Source organism: Squalius cephalus (genome assembly GCF_949319135.1).
Source record: "Squalius cephalus genome assembly, chromosome: 6".
Taxonomy (NCBI): domain Eukaryota; kingdom Metazoa; phylum Chordata; class Actinopteri; order Cypriniformes; family Leuciscidae; genus Squalius; species Squalius cephalus.
The window spans coordinates 17,228,517-17,250,262 of record NC_137127.1 but is presented as its reverse complement, the minus strand read 5'-3'; the positions used below and the strand labels follow the sequence as shown (position 1 = coordinate 17,250,262).

Below are 21,746 nucleotides of genomic sequence, written 5' to 3'. Positions count from 1 at the left end.
AGCAACTGATGAATAAATTAAAATGACAATATTACATATATCGCCTGTAAATAATTGAATTTATACTAGAGTTTGCGTAAGACCATGAAAACAGAGGGAGGAAATAGGGATAGATTTCCTTGACCTTTAAAAAAGTTTGGGGACAGTCAGTTTTTTTTTAAATAAATTTTTTAAATTACTGTTTTTATTCAGCAAGAACATTTCATTGAATTGATCAAAAGTGACAGTAAAGTACATTGTAACATATGAAAAAATATTGTATGATGATTTCCAAAAAAATATTAAACAGCACATTTGTTATAATAATAAGAAAGACTAACGATGTTGAAAATTCAGCTTTGCATAACAGGAATAAATTACAGTTTAAAATATATTTTAGTTATTTAAAATGGTAATAACATTTCACAATATTACTGCATTTACTGTATTTTTGATCAAATAAATGTAGCCTCGGCAAACATGAGACTTTTTTTTTTGTAATTTTTACTGACCCTAAAATTTTGAATGGTAGTGTATATTGACGAAAAGAGTTAGTGCTAAATATGACAGTTGATATGACTATTTTGAGTTGGAAATCTAGTTCCTTTCCTGTGACATTACAGATGAATTGCTCCCATTCCCTCAAAACCAGAACTGAAATAGTACTGTAGATTAGTTATTCATGAGGCAGTTTTCTCTTCACTTCTATTGGTTCTTTCCAACATCGCTATGAAGATCTTTTAGAGCAACTCTCAGACGCCCACTCACTCTCTCTGGATAGCTCAAAATGAGTGTCCTGACGTTTAAACAGACTGTTAGATCTCATAAAGATGCTGTATGTTGAAGGCCATGGGCTTTGTTCCTAACATTAGCAAAATCCTCGCAAAAGACAGCATTTTATGCATCATTTAAACAGTAGGCAGTAAATGAAGCTGATCTATATCCACAGTTTGGCCAAATTTCAAGTTCGAAGTTCAGATAGTATGTGTCTTTAGCAGACAATTCAATCCCAAAATGCAGAGCCAATGTTTCCACTCACCTCATTATTACAGTGAGCCTGGAGCTGAGGATCGAGCCGGTAGTCGAGCGCTGACTCCTGAAGAATCACTCTGATCTGATCCTCACACTCTCCAGACAACCGCTGACAAAAAAATGTCAATTTATTAACCAATTTTAAACTTCATGGTTAAAGTCACCATGAAATCAAAATGGGAAATTCTTATTATGGAATTTTGCAGTGTTTATTATGAATGATTTATGAGTGCACATCATTATTTTTTTTGTTCATTTGCCCTTATAACTATTGTTATTTAAAAAAAAAAATATTTCTATATAATTGTAACTTTTTTCCCAGATTGAGTAATTTTAGCGGATTTAGGCAGCATTTCTTTTTAATTAATTTACTTGTACATTTTTTAAGTTTAAGTTTTTCATCTAATATTTATATTTATTTCAGATTTATTTTAATCACTAATCACTTTTTAATAGTTTTAATTGACAATAATGAATTAAATAAGCAGGATAATGTACAGTCAATTTGGTCATTATCAGAAAATAAATCCTTCAGTAATGATACAAGACTATACTTTTGCTATAATAAAAGGCTGACTGTACAGTACATTATTCCTTATTTATTTGCTGCTAATTTTCAGTGACACGCATACCTGGTCTGCATACTTGAGTTTGAGGCAGGATATGACTTGGCCCTCCAGTTCGTTGGCATCAGTGGCTTTGTTGAGAATGTTCTGACAGAACTTGGGAATGTCTGCCTTACAAGCCTTCCTCAACACAGGGTTCAATCTGTAGTCTGAATACATCAAGACAACAACAAAATTAGAAATCTAGTATTACACAAGTTGAAATAATTCTATGGAAGCTTGTTTCTGCCACTGAATAAAAAATAAAAAGGGAAACTTTTTCATCAAAGTTGCAAGATATAAACTTGCAATTCCAAGTTATAAAGTCAGAATTGTGATATAAACTCACAATTTTAAGAAAGTTTATATAAGTTTATATCTCACAATTCCGACTTTATAACACGCAACTGCGAGATATAAAGTCATAACGGTGAGACAAACTCGCAATTCTCTTAAAAAAAGCATTTTTTTCCTCAGAATTGGACTTAACTCGCATTTGCAAGTTTATATCTCACAATTTTGAATAAGGAAGTCAGAATTGAGAGATCAAACCTTGCAATTTGGAGAAAAAGTCAGAATTGCGAGTTTATAACTCACAATTGTGAGAAAAATTAAGAGCCAAACAGAGAGAGTTTTAGATGACAAAGCTTCAAATTAACCAACTCAACTAGATATGTGGAAATGAAAGGTTCTATTGGTGGAGATGTGTAAGGTCTTCACCTGTGTTCTGAGTGATTTGTCTCTTGGTGATCATCTGCTTACACTTTGGATCCATTTGCTCGCTGTTCTTGTTCAGTTTTAGACACTGCAGAAAATTCTTAGCATCCGACTCTGTGCAAAAACGCTAAACCAAGGATAAATAGGTTGAGAAAGACAGGAGAGAAAGACTTCAGACTGGACAGATCTATGGGAAACATATGGAAGCTAAATAAATAATATAACAACCATAATAAAGATTCATTGCAGATTCAGAGGTCCGTACTCAGGGGGAATATAGTGATAGCTAATGGCCCAGTCATTTTGGCAAATTAACCAGAAATTTCAAGATTATAAACCCTCATATTTTGAGATTATAAGCCCCGCTACATCACACCATTGCTCTTCTGTGATGTAATTTGGCATAAAACAAGTGATACATTTAAAAATGAGGAGTCCTTTTTTAAACTACACTACTTTTCAAAAGTTTGTGGTCATGTGTTTGCTCATTCCATACTGTTTTCCTAAAAGACAAAGTGATGAGTTTTGAGTGTTTAACACTCTTTTGCAAATCAGGTCCAATCCATCGACCGCTTCACTCCCGCCCCACGATGATATTATTGGCTTAAGTAATTAAAACGTGGGGGTTAAGCTACTATTGATCTTTGCCAATACAGAGTACGTTTATAACCATCAGGTCGCTCTGTTTGACAGGAAAGCTTTAATGAAGGATGAATAATGTGTCAGGACATGACTGAAGGGAACCGCAGAACTTGCCCTAAGTTAGTTACCTGCTAAAACACCTCACCTTGATCATCTGCTTGCACACTCTCATGAGCTGATAGTCCAGCTCTGGATCCATCATTTCAGTTTCCTGAAGCTTAAAGACCTTCTGATGACACACCTGGGACAGCTGCTTCTTGTTCTCTTTGAGACACTCAATGATCTAAGAGGAAAAGGAGAGATACCAATGAGAAAAGAACAAATGATGAAGGGCTTCTCCAAAGTGAGTTTGTTAAAGGGTAACTCTCACCAAAATGCAATCTAAGCTCTTTTTGTTAATCTACCCGAGGCAAACTTTCGTTTAAAAGCATAATTAGAATGGAAACGCCACTTTTAAGTTTGGACCGTATTTGGACAGTAGATTAACAAAAAGACCCTAGGTTGCATTTTGGCGAGAGTTACCCTTTAATAGGGCTCAATTCTACACTTCTCCAGCATTTTATTTTTTCCAATTATGTTGTGAAGTTAAAGGTGCAAGTACGCGATTTCTGTTTTTCACTATTTCTCTATTTTTCACAAAGCATTATTTTGCTTCGCTTCAGCAGAGCTATGATAAAGATGAAAATGAAGGGAGGAGTGTGTTTGTTTGGGTTGACTTCAAATATCAACAGTGTTTCTCAGAAATCCCTTACTGCACCTTTAAGGTTAGTCAAGGTTTCTTGTTTATGGTCATCGGGGACGTGACTAAATGCATTAACTATTTCAAATAATAATCACACTAGGTGGTAGTTAAAGCAGGAATTGTGCCAAAGGTATGAACAATTCTTGTGAAATTTGCATGAAGGTCAGAGGGCATGATTAAATGCATTTCCACACATTATTATTATTTTTTACAAAGACTCATTATGATTGGCTGGCCATTGCTGTTACATGACTACAAGGGACCCTGCCAGGTTGCCGACTACTGAATAAGTGTAATTATGTTAATGTGTGTGGTCATATTTTAATGTGCTCATGGTTGTGTCAACATGATTTATGGTGGAATCATTTTTATAGTTAAGAAAGTTAAGAGTGTGGCAAATTGAAAATGCATTTACAAAGAGCAAGGAAAATCCCATTTAGCATTACATATAATATGTACTTTGCATGTTTACATGCTGTACGTGCTTAAAGGAATAGTTCACCCAAACATTCTGAAAATTCTGTCATCATTTACTCACCCTCATGTTGTTCCAAACCCGTAAGACTTTCGTTCATCTTCGGAACACAAATAAAGATCTTAATGATGAAATCTAAGAACTTTCTGCCCCTCAGTTGACAGCTAAGCAACTACTTTGACGTTTCAAAAAGTTCACAAAGAGATCGAAAAACGAATCCATATGAATTGAGCGGTTTAGTCCAGACTCGATCACTTTATATGATGAACAGATTAAATTTAGGCTTTTATTCACAAAAAAACATTCATGTGTTACGCAGCACGACTGAGCTTCCATAAGAAGCAGGTTCTCACGCGTAAGCAGGTTCAGTTGAGATTCTGTTTATGTTTGCTGATCAATGTATATGTATATATATATATATATATATATATATATATATATATATATATATATATATATATATATATATATATATATATATATATATATATATATATATATATATATATATATATATATAAATAAATAAATAAATAAAAGCCAAAATTCAATCTGTTCAATTAAGTTCATTTGGATTAGTTTTACAATCTCTCTATGAACTTTTTGAAGCGTCAAATTTTCAGTTGCATGGCTTTCAATGGAGGGACAGAAATCTCTCAGATTTCATCAAAAAGATCTTCATTTATGTTCCAAAGATGAACGAAGTTTTACGTGTTTGGAAGGACATCAGGGTGAGTAATTAATGACAGAATTTTCGTTTTTAGGTGAACTATCCCTTTAAAACCATCTGGCTGTAATGTACGGTTTTCCACAGGGTTCCTACATTTGACCAGTGGATTTTCATGACTTTCATGATCACCCAGTAAGTCGTTTAAGTATCATTTTATAGAGATAAATGAAGGTGCAGATTTCCATTTGTACTGTATGTTAGATACCAATACTTACAATCAATGGATTTAAATCAGTGGTTATCAATTAGGGGGCCACCACAACATTTTAGAGGCGACTCAAGATGGCTTAAAATTATTGACAAAACTAAAACAGATTATTAAAAAAATAAATCAAGATGCAAGCTGACATTTTATTTTTTATTTGTTCCCTCCACAATTGTTATTTTTATTTAAGAACCAGGGTCCGCACAGTCTTGCAAAACAAGCATATATGAGGGAATTTTAAAAGTGTGATTTTTAGACCTGGAAAAGTCACGGAAATTAATAAAATAATTAATTTTTTTGCAGTTTTGTCTTTTTCTAAGACATGTTATTGGGTTCAAATTTATATTTTTGAGTAAAAAATAAATATATATATTTTTTAATACCCGTAATTACAAATGACTAGAAAAGTCATGTAAATTTATTGGTAATAAAAACGGTAAAACCTGAAGAACATTAATTTAATGTAACTTCTGTAATTATTTGCATAATTTATAATTGTTTTACTTATTTATCGTTTTATTATTTTAACACACATCCTAGTTTATGTACATATAGAATCTACTGTAAATTTGGTTCAATGAAGTGCAAATTTATTTGCTGAAGACATGATCTGGAAATCTCAATTTTAAAATTATCTTCTATTTCCAGGTCTTCCATGACCGTGGGAATCTTGTTATATAAAGCTTCTTTCACTAACTGGACAAGTTTCATCATGTGTCTGCATGCAGAAGCCATAGGTGGGGGCATAAAGCTATCTAGAAATGTAAAAGATCAAAGTAAACCTTTACCTGAGCATTTCCATAGGCAACAGAGGAACACAGCTTGTTGATATCCTTCTTACAAGCGTCATGCAGCTCAGGTTCTAGTCGAATGTCCTCTGACTGTGAACGAAGAGGACAGAGAATGTGACATTTAATTCAGTGTCATTTATTTTTAATGGTGCTTTTAGGTCCTTGATTGTATAAAATCACAGTTCACTTTTGTTGTACAGGAAAGAAGGTCTGAACGACATTAGGGTGAATGTCTAATTTAACTTGGGTAAAATGAATTTACCATCTCCAGCTCTTCCACCTTCAGCTGTTTCCGACATTTCAGAGACACGCGCTGATCTTTCACATCCTGTAGCGTGTCGTTCCTCACTGTGGTGCTCAAACAGATGACTACATCCGCCCTGAGGTGGAAGAAACACGAAATGACACATGAAGAGGGTGAAAGAGACATTAGGGGGGCAGAGGATAAAAAAAAGTATTTGGTTCAAGAGGATAAATTTGTGTCAGCGAGAGAGAAAGCAAGCAAGTGCAAGAGAGCCAAAATAAGAGGAGACACACAGTGAGGCTGTGATGATTTAAGCCTCTATGGAAAGATGTTATATAATAAATAAATCACCATCAAAATTTAATGAAAAAAAAAAAGTTTATGCAGAATGTTTCAAAACCTGCAAAACAGCCACGAATCATATCAGCAAAGTAGATCTGGGATTTGTGAACTCACTTCTTCTTAATGTTTGGACAGAGTTTGAGTACATCCTCCTTACAGGCCATTTTGAACTTGTAGGAGAAGCGGAAGTCCTTCATCTGAACCTATAGGGTAGACAAGTATACACTTGAAATAAAAATACATCCCATAACTCACAAGGACTGTTGGGTAATACACCTTATTTCAGTGTGCAATACACAACCGTTCAAAAGTTCTGGGTTGCTATGATTTAAAAAAAACCTTTTATTCAGCAAGGAATTTATCAAAAAAGCTATTCTAAAGACATTTATAATGTTACAAATATTTCTATTTTAAATTAATGCTGTTCTTTCAGTTAACTTTGTATTTATCAAGAGAACCTGAAAAAATCTATCACGGTTTCCACAAAAAATATTAAGCAGCACAACTGTTTTCAACATTGATAATAAGAAGAAATGTTTCTTGCGCATCAAATCAGCATATTAGAATGATTTCTGAAGGATCACTTCACTGAAGACTGGAGTAATGATGCTGTAAATTCAGCTTTGCATCACAGGACTAAATTACATTTTAAAATATATTAAAATAGAAAACAGTTATTTCAAATTGTGATAATATTTCACAATAATTCTATTTTTAACTGTATTTTTGATCAAATAAATACAGCCTTGGTGAGCATAAGTGACTTCTTTCTAAAACATAAAAAAGAATCTTACCGACACCAAACTTTTGAACAGTAGTGTAATGTTGATATAAAGCATATGTGCAAAAATTCAGATAGTAGTTAATTTTTCATAATCTATTAACTCACAATTCACTCAGAAAATGTGGTCAATCTGAAATGACAAACACTACATCCTTATGCATCGCTTTCTGCCAGGACTTTTTCGTGCTTTTCCCAAATCACTGAAGTGACGCCGACATCCGGGTTAGCAGTAGCATGAGCCGTCAGGCAAGTGTTATTTAAATAAACTCCTGATGTACTTACAAACTTTCCAATGCCTCGTTTTATGAGTACAGAACCTATTTGTACTACTGTAGAAGTTTGGTACCATTCTGGGCATTATTAGTGGGGGTAATTTACGAGATACATCATAGGATCCATTAGCGCCTGCACTAAGCCATCCGGCTGATTTCTCTAAATAATCTCTAACTTTAATAATGTTCGACCAAGTGAAAAAAGGCTTCTAGGGGGGTGTTTGGCTCGAGGTCATGGTGCAAAGGACCCTAGGTTGATTTTACTCCGAACCATCCCTTTAACCCTTTACTTGTGTTTTTGTTATGTTCCGAGATATTTTTACTTAGGCCACTAACACTAAGTGGGGAGGTTTGCTTCACCAATGGAACCAATCACATTGGCTACGTTCACACTGCAGGCTGAAACGACCCAATTCCGATTTTTTTGCCCCTATGCGGCCTGTATCTGATCTTTTCATGACAATCTGAACGACACAGATCCGATCTTTTCAAATGCGACCCAGGCCACTTGGGTATGTGGTCCAAATCCGATACGTATCCGATCTTTTGAAATGCGACTTCAGTCTGAACGGCCAGGTCGCATGTTTCCGACCCGCACGTCATTGATACGCGACAAACGTCATAATTCTGAGTTGAAGTAGGCGGGAATGAGAAGATAAACACGGAAGATTGTAATTGTGCTGGCTCCGTTGGGAAAATAACTTTAATATCGCTAAACGAGCTCCACTGTTGACATCCATGTTTAGCTACTTCCGCAAACAACAAGTGACGTCGTTGACCGTTGAGTACTCTTCTGCGCATGCGGGTCACTTCTGGGTCATTTCACGTTCACACAGGAGATCACAAAAGGTCGCATTTAATTGGAAATGTGAACGGCCTTGCAAAAAAATCGAATTTTTTCAAAAAATCGGAATTGAGCATTAAGCCCTGCAGTGTGAACGCAGCCATTAATAGAAGGTGACATGTTAAAGTCATGAGTTAGGCACAATGATTTTGTTTTTATGTGTCATGTCTTTATCCTATAAAACCTGATGTATTATTCTGTGGCTGAGATTCTCTGAGAATTGCTCGAGAACTCTCCCGGCCGTGATTAAAGCATTTAAAGGACATTTGCTGAAGTTTGTCTGTCATTTATGCTGCGCAGCATGTCAGTTAGGAGACCCAGATATACTAAACGTTATAGACGTTAGGGGACTTCGATTGTAGACGAGACCCAGATAGACTAAACGTCGACTGAAGACGTTCGGGGACGTCGATTGTAGACGAGACCCAGGTATACTTAGGTCAGGTGAGAAATAGGAGAAAAATCATGGTGTTCATCACAGCACCAAATACTTAATGCTTAAAAAGACTTGATAGGCTACTACAACATGCTCTAGATATTGATTGAAAATGTTCTGATTGTAGTTTCAACATTTAATAATACATTATTAAAATCCAAACCTGAGCTAACATGAACTAACAATGATTAGTTGTATGTTTTAGCTAACGTTATCAAAGAATAATAGCTCATTGTTAATGTTAATGGATTATCTAACGATAACTAATGAGATCTTTTTTTAAAGGGTTACTAATTGTTCTTTATAATTCTTTTGCACTTTAATCTGTTAAAAACAATATCTAAAGTAAACAAATGTTTCAGTGTATTACTGTATTTAAATGTTCAGTTCTTCTTGTTATAAGAAAGAAGTTATTACATGTGTTATAGTATGACAACACTTTTTTTTTGTGCAACTTATCGTGATAAAACCATTTACCGTGATAAAAGCTTCAGCAATTATTGCAACATGAACATTTTATACCATTACATGCCTCGTCAAATGTCAGCTGATTAATTAGTCGGTCAACATATGCAACCAACCCAAAACCATTCAGTATGATCTTGGCTGGGACAGGATGACATTTAGGAAAACATTTACTTGTCATCATTTAAATTGGATGTGTGACTGCCTTACCAGCTGGAAATGAGTGACGCCCACAGCACATTTATCATTCATTTCCCTCTGATGTTTGTTCTGCACCAGGCATTCCAGAAGATTCCCTGTGTCTATCTGATTATCAGCTACGTCCTGGAAGGAAGGAGACCGAAATGAGAAATTCAGATTTAATAAATAAAGAGAATAATTAGATGTGTGCAGTGAGTACTAACGTGGCAGTGGTTCTGGATGACTTGTTCACAGGCTCGGATCAGCAGGGCTTCAATCTGAATGTCCTGTTAACACAACAGTATGGCCATATATATAAAAATAAAAAAAAAGAAGTCCTACAATTATATGTATATATTTATAGATCTTTTAAGATATAATATTATATATAATATAATTTTATGTTTTTGAAAGAAGTCACAATCACCAGGGCTGCATGTATCAAAAATACAGTAAGAACAGTAATATTGTTAAAATAATTGTTTTCTATTTGAATATATTTTAATGCAAAGCTGAACTTTCAGCATCACTACTCCAGTCACATGATCCTTCAGAAATCATTCTAATGCTGATTTGACACTCAAGAAACATTTATATTATTATCCACATAGAAAAAAGTCTTTGCTGTTTAATATTTTTGTGGAAATTGTGATAAATTTCATGATAAAAAATGTGATAGAAATTCAGGATTATTTGAGGAATAGAAAGTTAAAACAGCATTCACTTGAAATAGAAACCTTTTGTTATATTATAAATGTCTTTACTGTCACTTTTGATCAATTTAATGCACCCTTGCAATTAAAAGTATTAATTTTAGAAAAAATAATAATAAAAGTAACCCATTAACCCAAAAGTAACCCAACAAGATGTTGAAATATGAATGCTTGCATGGGAATGTTCAAATCCAATCACAATTCATGCAAATATGCAAAATAAAAAAATGTAAATATTAAGCATAAAATGTATACAAAACATAGCACACTTAATGCTAAAATGATCCACAAAACTTCAAATGGCGTCTGTATGTTAAGCAGTTGAAGCTGAATGAATTGAAAAACGGTACCTACCTCGCAAGCAATTTCGTTTACGTGCATTATGTACCTGTTCACTCTGAGGTTTGTGTACCTGCAGTGGAGTAAGATATGAAACATACCTCAGATTCTAGTTCCGTCAGGTTTCCCACCACTTCTCTGCAGTTTGACACCAGGTCCTCTAGATGGTCCTGAAGACACTCCAGCTCCTGATGCAGAAAAAAACTACCAGTGAATCAATGACAAAGTCAGATCTCATAATCACAAATCTCAGCACATTTTTTACCTGTCCAGTGTCTGTCTTCTCGCTGCACCATTTGCCCAGGTCAGTCATGCAACGTTTCTGGAGCTCAGGGTCCAACTTCACATCCAGAGCTCTCTGGTGAAGAATTCTCTGGACTTCCACCTTACAGTCCCTGGTGAGCTGCACACAGGAGTCAGTGAATTTTTCCACATCAGTTGAATATTATGACAGAATACCAGTTCAATCATCTGTTTTGACATGCAAATTCAATGGCTGAATCCATAACTGCATGCTCTCCATTCTAAATGCTTTTTGTCTCATATAAAGTTGACTTTTGTATGTTGGTCAAATACCCAAAGTGGGTAGTTCCTTGCCAGAAAGTGGAACAAACTTCATTCCAATTGTCTCTTCAGTGATTTAAAGGGATAGTTCACCCAAAAATTAAAATTCTGTCATTAATTACTCACCCTCATGTCGTTCCAAACCCAAAGACTTTCGTTCATCTTCTGAACACAAATTAAGATATTTTTAATGAAATCTGAGAGATTTCTGTCCCTCCATTGAAAGTCTTTTCACCCACAACTCCGATGCTTCAAAGCATTCATAAAGACACATATATTATTCACATATAGACACTACGAACATAAACAGAAGCTCAGCCGTACTTGCTTGACACGCAAGAACAAATCTCATTGGTCCTTGTGAAAGCTCAAACGCACTGGATAGCACACGAAAATGAACTTCATTGGATCTCGAGTGTCAGGCAAGCATGCATGAGCAAATTTGAATGCAAACAGTGTTCACTGATCAATGTTTATATGTGAATAAAAACATAAAATAAACCTGTAAATCATATAAAGCGATTGTGTCTATGAATATTGATTTATTTTATGATCTCTTTATGAATGTTTTGAAGTCTCAAGAGTTTTGGTTGAATAAACTAGTCAATGGAGGGTCAGAAATCTCTCCGATCTGTGTTTCGAAGATAAACAAAAGACTAATGGATTTGGAATGGCATAAGGGTGAGTAAATTACAGAATTTTCATTTTTGGGTAAACTATCCCTTTAATGAGAACTGAGTTGACAAATTAAAAAAAGGCCATTATTTGTGCTTTTCACCCTTCTTCCCTGCTCTTCTGTCCGGTAAGCGTGTCGGTGCAAGCAGGAAAACACAGCGCCAGGAGGCATGAGATCAGTGCTCTCATTCCAGCCTGGTGTGTAGCAAAGTCTGGAAGCGTCATTCTGACATTTACGGTATAAGATTGGATCAAGCCTGGTGGAAAAAAAAAAACACATAGCAGACAAAAATCAGTCACAATCACAGTCACCTTAACCTCAACCACTGCTATCAAAATGAAAGCACAATTGTGTATATACCTGAAATCAATCCTTCATTGAAGTCTATGTACACATTTAGCATAAAGTACAATACCGTTCAAAAGTTTTGGGTCAGTAAGACTTTTTTTTAAAGAAATTAATATTTTTATTTAGCAAGGATGCATTAAATTGAAAAAAAGCGACTATAAAGCAGTTAAGAAGATTCCGCAGACAAAAGATTCCCAATGTATCACGGTTTCAACAAAAATATTATTCAGTACAATTGTTTTCAACATTGATAATCATAAAAATGTTTCTTGAGCAGCAAATCAGCATATTAGAATGATTTCTGAAGGATCATGTGACATGAGTGGATGTACAAAAATCTCACGGGTGCATTCAGTGCATGTATCGAGATTAAAGGTAAACATCTTTTGTCATGATTCAGCCTCAAAAGAGAACAAAACAGCAATCTCTCTATGGCTGTAACAAACAAAGCTGTCACACGGCCAGACTGTCACAATGGACCATCAAACCAAATTGCTGTTTCAAACGGCTCTAATTAAAAACCACTTGAATCTAATGGGCTGTGAATGAAGTTATGACCATCTAATGGTTTTATTATAATGGCACTGTGTGGGCATCCTTCTCAAATTGAACGGATGAGAGAAACACACAGTGAAGGTCGCATCATGCAGGCAAACCAAACTGCAGACGAGTGCTGAGCCATTAAACATACAAAGACCTCTGACTGACTGAATGGATTTGAACAACAAGCTATTATACAAACACACTCGAAACATTACTTAAAAGCATAAGGGGGTTTCAAGAGTCTTATTTTGTATGAGTCATCACGTACAGTAAGGTCAGGTAAAGAAAAAGGAATTTAGGATGATTACTTCCAGTCTCTTGAAATGAAGTACTGCAGCTCCAGCAGCCGGTGTTCACAGTCCTGAACCATCTTCTCCGTGTAAAGATGCTCCATTAAACAAGACAGAATCCTACACACACACAAACACACTATTTGTACTATTTAAAACACTGAATATTTTAAACTGAACATTACAATGTACAGTATGATAAAATGTTAATGGTGTTATTGAAATTTTGGTTTTAAAGTTTAAATGAGAAATAAATTACACTGCACAATACATTAGCGGCTGATACTGATACATTTAAAATCCCAACTTGAAATTTACTTTTTACTTTTTATTTTTTTACAAATATCATAAAATACATTTAAAAACGGAATGAATAAATTAACGAATTAATGAAAAATGTATAATTAAAGTTTTTGTTTTTTTGTTTGACGCCTTAGTATTATAGTATTATAGTCTCTTTCAAAGCACATTTCCTACAAAAAAGTAATTAATAATTTATCTAAACAAAGATAAAAATTGTAATATCTAAATAAAAAATTATATTAAAACGAATATAACCAAAACTTTCTTTATTTAATTTAAAAAAAAAAAAAAAAAAAAAAATTATATATATATATATAATTTTTTTTTTTTTTTTTTTTTTTAATTAAATAAAGAAAGTTTTGGTTATATTCGTTTTAATATAATTTTTTATTTAGATATTACAATTTTTATCTTTGTTTAGATAAATTATTAATTACTTTTTTTTATTTATTTATTTTACGATATTTGTAAAAAATAAAAATGCATTGGAAGTATCACAAAAATATCACAAAAAGTAAACAAATAAATACATTAAAAAATAAAGAGTTTAGTTTATCAGTCTCTTCCAATGCGGACACTGTGTAACTGGACTCAACAGACATTTTTTCCAAATGTCCAAAAAAACAAAACATAAAGGCCCCGATATTCTTAAATCGAACTTGAAGAATGAACTGGTGTGACGTCATTTCGGCCCAAATCAGGCCAAAACTAAGTTCGTTATGGAGTTAGTTTCAGTAGTTCAAAACAACATCCCAACTTTCTGTAAAATTGGGATGTTGGGATATTTACTAAGAGTATACCACTTTAAAAAAGGTATTCTGAACTTCTTTTTACCCCTAAGTGAAGAACAAAAAGAACTTTGCCATGAGTATATTGGGGCCTTGTAACTGGACTGTGTTGTATTCTACAACTTGAATGCCTGTACCATCTTTTTTTCCTCTTAGAAAAAGAGAGTGACACATTTACACTCTACACACACTTAATTGGATTTGACCCTGTCCTCTAAATCCACTTCACTTTAATATGGTGCCTGCGAAAGAAAGACTATGAGAAACTCGATAACCGGACAGTATCGAAGAATTGAACAAAGCATGAAGCCAAGTGGAATAATCTCTACAGGAATTAAATCAACAAATAAATCCTGTGCCAGACTACAGTTACCTAGTACTGATTAGCTGTTTCCCCTGGAGAATTGAACATTGATGCTAAAGTAAAATACACCATTTCTTGAAAGTATTTGCACTATATTAATGCACTATGACTCACATAGGGTCTCCGCTACGGATGTGTTTGCAGGCTGTCTGGATCACTGACTCACAGGCTTCATTCAAAGCGCGATCAATCCGGTAATCGGTGCCGGGATCTGCTGACTGGATAAGAGTCTGCAGCTACAGGAGACAAATAATGAATGTCACAGATGAAAAAATATAAAAAGAAGACAATAAAAAAAGTAGTCTAAGTAAATAAATAAAAAATATCTCTGAGAAAGCAATTCATGCTTATAAAGGCCTGTTCACACCGGGATGAATTTCGCGCGCGATATTCGCCGACGTTTAACGCCTCGTGACTAAACAAAGGTCGCCAATGTGAGTGTGCACACCGGCGCGAAAAACGGCACGCGTAAAAGCGTCATTTTTTTTAAAACGCCTCGGGTTCGTTTTTTTGGTTTGACGCGCCGCGTCAAAAACTATCCGACCAATGAGATTGGCGCTTTTGTTCACGTGTCTGGAGCTACTGAAGTTACAGTAAAACACAACTTGGGGGCGCTCAAACACAAAACGGTCTTGCCGAGCACACATACGTAACGGCGAAGAAGATATACACCAAGTAGCGTCTACACTGCCGGGAAGAAATAAGACGAGGAAGATGCAAGGCAAGATGATTGTAGAGCTGCTGGTCTCGTTGGTGTCGGAACATAAAGAACTATATGACAAACGCGACAGCGACTACAAAAATCTTGATAAAAGAGAACTGTTATGGAGTGGTTTCTGTTTTACATTAAGCGCCATCTAATGTCAGGGAATGAATTTAATAATAATAATAATAATTCATTACATTTATATAGCGCTTTTCTAGGTACTCAAAGCGCTTTACATGAAAGGGGGAATCTCCTCAACCACCACCAATGTGTAGCATCCACTTGGATGATGCGACGGCAGCCATATTGCGCCAGAACGCCCACCACACACCAGCTTACTGGTGGAGAGGAGACAGTGATGAAGCCAATCAGTATATGGGGATGATTAGGAGGCCATGATGGACAGAGGCCAAGGGGCAAATTTGGCCAGGATGCCGGGGTTACACCCCTACTCTTTTTCGAAGGACATCCTGGGATTTTTAACGACCACAGAGAGTCAGGACCTCGGTTTAACGTCTCATCCGAAGGACGTAATTTGCAAAAAAAAAAAAAGGAATGAATTTGCATGTTCACTCAGCTCATCGTCAGCGAAAATCGCTTGGGTGTGAACTAGGGGTGTAACGGTACGTGTATTCGTACCGGACCGTTTCGGTACAGGGCTTTCGGTTCGGTGCACGTGTGTACCGAATGACTGAATGCAATATTTTGTGTGCGGAACATAGGTACATTTTCGTGTTTCCACACGAACATATTAAGTGGCGGAAGTCTCCGCGTTCAGCGCAAATCCCGCCCTGCAGCTGATTCTAAAGTTTTATCCTCGTCACTGTAACCTAAACCAATGAAATCAACTGCAGGGCGAAAAAAAGCTTTTCCGCTCCGTGTGCGCCGCCGCACTCTCCGTTCCGCGTGTCGGCCCGCTGCACTCTCTGCTCAATGTTCGAGTCCGTGTTTGCGCTGCGTGTTCTGCTCTGTCGTTAACGGCCCAAACACTCCAATCATGTACCGATCACGCGCACTTGAAAAGCAAAGTCCGCTCAAATAAGGTGAAATTTCTCAGTAGTACACTTCTGTTTGCTGAGCTGGTATAGTCATGCTGGCAACAATGGTAAAATGACCTGCTCTGATCACATGCTCTGGTAATAATAGCTTTGTAGGCTACTATAGCTTTGGACTATATTTTATTTTGATAATTATTAAAAAAGTGGAAAAAAAATCTTAAATTGATTATGTTGATTGATTATTGAAAAATAATAATACATTGATATATTTATGCTTAATATTATTTTAATATAGGGCTATTTTCTGTTCCTTTTTTCCCCATGTTTCATTTAATTAGGTGATTATAAGTTTAATTATTGATGATTACAAGCTTGGAGGAATTGCAATTAATTACAGCAAATTGTGCAATTAATTAGTTTTTTTTTTTATCGATCCCCAGCCTTAATTTTTAAATATGAGCAGGCCTACAAGCTGGGATTGGTAATGCTGCACTGTAATCATAGTTATTTATTTATATTTTTCATTAAATTTATTATGTGATATTGGTTTGAGACTGAGAGTATTTTATTTAGTGGAGAACTTTGCAGCAGTATTTTATTTCTTATTCTTTTTTTTTTTATTTTATATCTATTTTATTATATTTTATTAAAAAGTGTTTAAAAAAGTGCAAACAAATTGTTAAAAAAAGTTTATAGTAATAAACAACCTGCAGTTTAATGTTTGCATTTCTTCCCCTTACTGTACCGAAAATAAACCGAACCGTGACTTTAAAACCGAGGTACGTACCGAACCGTGATTTTTGTGTACCGTTACACCCCTAGTGTGAACACAAAAAACGCGTTGAAAAACGCTGGCGAATAACGCGCGCCGATATTCGTCCCGGTGTGTAGGGCCCTTAAGACTACAATAGCGTTCAAAAAGTTTGGGGTGAAGTTTGAAAGAAAGAAATACTTTTATTCAGCAAGGATACATTTAATAATGTTAAATATCCAATACCCTTTCCCACAATCCCAACGTTTCTTACTGCTGTCTGACAGAGGTTGTCCACCATGCCCTTGTCCCCGCGGACGACTCTCATGAGGCAGTGGAGGGTTCGGCCCTTGCGGTGCAGTCCTGAGCAGTGCGCCTCGATCTCTCCTCGACAATGCAACACGATCTCAGGACTCAGAGAGAAATCCTCCATTAGCATGCGTCTGTAGTCCAGCATCTCACCCTGACAGTCTCCCGTCACCGTACGGCCTGAGATGACAGCAGTGAAAACCACGGGAAGGGACAAAACAATGGACAAGCTTATTAGGTTGCAGAAAATCAATAAATAGCCTTAAACAGAGAAACATGCATGAATGAAAAGAAACTATATGCCTGGAATAGAATTCTAGCGCATTGTTTACGTCATACTGCACAGTATATACAGTATATTGCATGTAATGTTTTTAAAAAAAAATGCAGTGTGCTCTATGAATGTATTTTGTGCAGACTAACTCTTGAGTTGTATACTGTACTTTTTCACACTTGTACATGACATACTGTCATCTGTTTTCTTCTATGCAAACAGAACATTTACATCCTGCATTCAATTTGCACACTACAAAATAATAGGGGTGCTAATATTCACTGAATATTTAAAGGGATGGTATAAAGCCCCATTTTACAAGATGTAAAATAAGTCTCTGATGTCCCCAGAATGTGTATGTGAAGGTTTAATACCCCACAGATAATTTTTTAAAAGCATGTTAAAATTGTCCCTTTTTGAGGGTGAGCAAAAACGGTCGTTTTGTGTGTGTCCCTTTAAATGCAAATGAGCTGCTGCTCCCGGCACAGAGGGCGGAGCTTCAAGAGCTCATGTGTGAGTGTGTGTGTTAGCAGCTCTGATTACCTCACACAGACAAGCACTGAAATGTCAGAAACTGTTCTGCCTTTTATGTTTAAACTGGAGTCGGACAATGATGGAGAGACTCAAGAAGAAGTGACAACATGTAGTGTGCAACAGGACGTTTCTGAATGGTTAGTTGATGAATTTATGTTGCTGACTTAAATTCAGTTAACTATCTTCAAGACTTTGATTATCATATTCTGTCATGATATTCTCTAAAATCGCTTGTGTGGGAACTGTTGTAAGATGCCTACAGAGTGACATGCTATTGCATTTGTGTATTGCATGTGAAAAGACGGATGCGACAGCTTGAGCAGACTCACAAAAGTGCTCTACTACAACAACTCTTCCTCTTCTCAACATGGACTGTGTTCCCGAGGGCGGAGTTTATGTAAATTTTAGGGTTAGTGATGTCACTAACCCTGGAGGAATCTTGTGTAATCCATAACAGCCGTTTGTTGTAGTCCTTAAATTATTTCTTTAAAAGCAAATATCTTCTTTTGCTTTGAACTTTGAGCGTTGTAACTTTGTAGATGTTGTTTATGCTCAAACAGCAACATTACACACTAACTTAAGTTAGAAAGGTGAAATCATAATCAACCATCCCCCTTTAATTACTTTATATTTATATTATAATGTATAATAATTCATTTAGATTTAATATTCTGGTGGATGCTGATAATTATTTATTATTTTTTATGACTAATATTAAATTTCCATAATATTTTGTCCAAATAAAAGAAAATACAATAAAAACTAAAATGAAATGGTACCACAAAAAAAAAAAAAAAAAAAAAAAGTAGCATGAGTACAATTGTACTATTCTACTACAAACATACCCAGATTTTGGGTAAATAGATGTATATTAACAGACCTCTGTGAACAGCAGATTCCAGGCAGAGGAGGAGGTAGGAGAGTCTGGCCTCTCGTGCGCGGGGCATGCTGGTGTCCGGGTTACAATGATATTTGCGTAGGTCGGCCTTACAGGCCTTTGCAAGGGAGTAACTGACTTTATAATCTTGAGCAATGAGCTTTTGCCGAGTTGTCAGGGCGTTTCTGCACTGTGGACAGAGATGCTTATTAAGTACACGGACAGGACAAACACATACACTAAACTGACCACCAACATTCCTGTGGGTTCTTCTAGACTATGACTTCAGTTCAGAAACTACCCTCCCACACTGACATTTAATGCACATAATGTTGCACTAAACTGGTTAAGAAAAAAAAAAAAAAAAAAAAAAAAAAAAAAAACTTGTTTATATTACATTTGCATTTACATTGAATAATCATGTGTTTAATTCCCATAATATCAATAACTATACATGTGCCGCACCTTTTCTGACATCGCGTCCTCAAATTTATGGTTGAACAGGCATTTGTACACTCTGCCTTCTCCCACTTGGGTCTGAAAAAAAGCAATAAAAGCAATAAAATGTTAAGCATTGACAGGTCAACCGGGAGATATTCGACACTTCATGTTCACACATGTGATATGTGCACACATCGGCCCACATCTCCTACACAAAGCAGCTATGTGGTCTAATCCTGTCATTCTGACTCATAGCACATGATGGGCAGCTGTCAATCATGTCAGCCTACCCCCCTTCATGATACTGGACCAGAAAATTACATACTTGCAGTGAATAGTACAAGTATGCAAATTAGGTATATTAGAGAAGCTGACATACATTTTCACAGAAGCGCTCCCGGTCGTCTCGGCAGGAGAAGTAGAGGTAGCGGTCGAGGTGGAAATCATCCGCAGACAGTTCGGCCACTCTCATGATGGACTTTTTGCAGTCGCCCTTGATTTTATGAGCCTTATCCTGCTGCTCTGCCTCCCTGACCAGAGCCCTCTCCAGACACGCAATCACCTCGCCCTGGGAATGCAGGTCCTAACAGGCAGAAAAAAAGAAGGACAAATTAGTTGGCTTTGGGTTTATTTTGGGACAACAGATATGTTAGACTGAAGAGATAAACGGGAGGGAAGAAAACTGTCAACTAGTTAGATGTTTTACAGAGAAAATCAAAGAGACTACCAATGATGCTTTCAATTATGAGATGAAAAGACAAGAATAAATTCTTTGAGAAAAGTGCAAAAAATTATTTTATTTAATATAATTATTTTGCTTCCACTTTATATTAGGTGTCTTGACTGCAAAGATTATAAATGAAATTACTACTATGTACTAATATTAAAATTAATCATTTGATACGATACACTTATTGTGTACATACATGTTTTTACATTGTACTTATATTTTTTAAAATACCTGCATGTAATACAGGTGTATAATTACACTGTTGAGGCTTCCCTTACACCTTAACCAACCCTTAAACATACCCATACCACCAAACCTGTCCCTAAAATGACCCGTATCCCACCTCGATAGCACCAAACGTGTTTTGTAATACAATGTGAACTTCAATAAGTACATTTATGTAGGTACATAGTAGTTAAGGACACCGAATTTAAAGTGTGACCATTATTTTATTTAAGAAATTTCTGTTATAAGCTTATTGGCTTTATTATATAGGAGAGAAAGACAGGAAAGTGCAGGGAGAGAGTAGTGTTATTTTAGTATTATTTACATACTATTATAATGTATAGTATTTGTTAATATTTAGCATTTTTTAATTTAAATTTTAGTAATTTTTATGTGGTTTTGTTATTTTGATTCATTTTTCTACTTAGTTTTTATTTTATTTTAGTTTTTAGTTTTTTTAAGCTGCAGTCCGTAACTTTTTTGGGTTAAAAAATTATCCTAAATAAATTTGAGCAAGTACATAACCAGTCGGTGTTCAAAACTATCTGCTTGCCGTAGCTCGATTCAAAACAGTAAGCTTGTAATAATGTTTTTAATTCCAGTGTTACTGGTGGATTTCCGCGGAAATTCAAGCATGTCTTTGCGTCATTACGTCACATCTGTACACATAAAGAAGGTGTCTCGGCTAGTAGGCTATATTGCGTGTGAGGATGTTGGAGGTGGAGATTTATAGCCTTTACTCACAGCACTTGATATAATTAAACTTATAAATTTGATGGCGGATCCAGAAAGGTTCAAACGACAATCACCAGTGACAATTGGAGATTCACCCGTTGTAAAATGCAAAAGACTTCGGACTTCAGAGTGGCTACAGAAAAAAAGAGACTGCAACCGGGCCCATATGAAAACAAGGATAAATATCGGAAGGGCATTAAATGTAGTCATGTAATGCTGATGTTGTTAACATTAACAATTTGATGTCAGGGTTCTGTCACTTCGGTCTAGTTCATTTCTTGGTTTTGTGACAGAGCTCTGACACTCCTGGTCTTGTCTCGTCTTTGTCTGAGTGCGCAGTTTCGAGCGTGCTCGAGCCGTGCACTCACTTGTCTATGTGCCTTGTTACATGTGCGGGGCATGGTGTTTGGATCCCGGCACGTCGGTATAGTTTGGTTTCGGTTCTGTGTCAGGATTCAGACATCCATGCTCCACGTGTTTGTTTTCTGTTGTGAGCGCACGGAATGAGCTTTCGCTCGTTCTCGTGCGCTCTGTCTTGTCACGTGAGCGTGAGGTTTCGAGTTTACTCGAGCCGTACACTCTTCCGTCTGCGTGTTGTTGTGCCCTGTGTAGCATGCGGTTCGTGTTTACGTCGGCCGCATACTTTTATGTCATGTTTTGTCTTGTGCTGTGTAGCACGCAGCTTGTGTTTTACACTAGCTGTGTGCTTTCATGTTGTCATGTTTTGTGTGAACACATGGCTTATGAGTGTTC

The 21,746-nt window shown here is 36.0% G+C and overlaps 1 protein-coding gene and 1 long non-coding RNA gene across 2 annotated transcripts in view; one reads left to right on the top strand and one right to left on the bottom strand.

Annotated features, from left to right (window-relative positions):
* Positions 1-21,746, top strand: part of LOC307159833 — a 272,209-nt gene that overhangs the window by 193,153 nt on the left and 57,310 nt on the right. The gene's annotated exons all lie outside the window — the stretch shown is intronic.
* glg1b (golgi glycoprotein 1b) overlaps positions 1-21,746 on the bottom strand; it is a 49,778-nt gene that overhangs the window by 8,138 nt on the left and 19,894 nt on the right. The window contains exons 5-22 of the mRNA XM_079874313.1: positions 19,683-19,886; positions 19,328-19,399; positions 18,866-19,052; positions 17,143-17,357; positions 14,528-14,649; positions 12,977-13,078; positions 11,880-12,033; positions 10,803-10,940; positions 10,639-10,725; positions 9,710-9,772; positions 9,516-9,629; positions 6,619-6,707; positions 6,181-6,298; positions 5,916-6,008; positions 3,121-3,258; positions 2,337-2,460; positions 1,644-1,786; positions 1,019-1,120 (exon numbers count right to left, since the gene is read on the bottom strand). Coding sequence (XP_079730439.1) covers positions 1,019-1,120; positions 1,644-1,786; positions 2,337-2,460; positions 3,121-3,258; positions 5,916-6,008; positions 6,181-6,298; positions 6,619-6,707; positions 9,516-9,629; positions 9,710-9,772; positions 10,639-10,725; positions 10,803-10,940; positions 11,880-12,033; positions 12,977-13,078; positions 14,528-14,649; positions 17,143-17,357; positions 18,866-19,052; positions 19,328-19,399; positions 19,683-19,886 — 2,265 coding nt within the window. The remainder of the gene's footprint in view (positions 1-1,018; positions 1,121-1,643; positions 1,787-2,336; positions 2,461-3,120; positions 3,259-5,915; positions 6,009-6,180; positions 6,299-6,618; positions 6,708-9,515; positions 9,630-9,709; positions 9,773-10,638; positions 10,726-10,802; positions 10,941-11,879; positions 12,034-12,976; positions 13,079-14,527; positions 14,650-17,142; positions 17,358-18,865; positions 19,053-19,327; positions 19,400-19,682; positions 19,887-21,746) is intronic.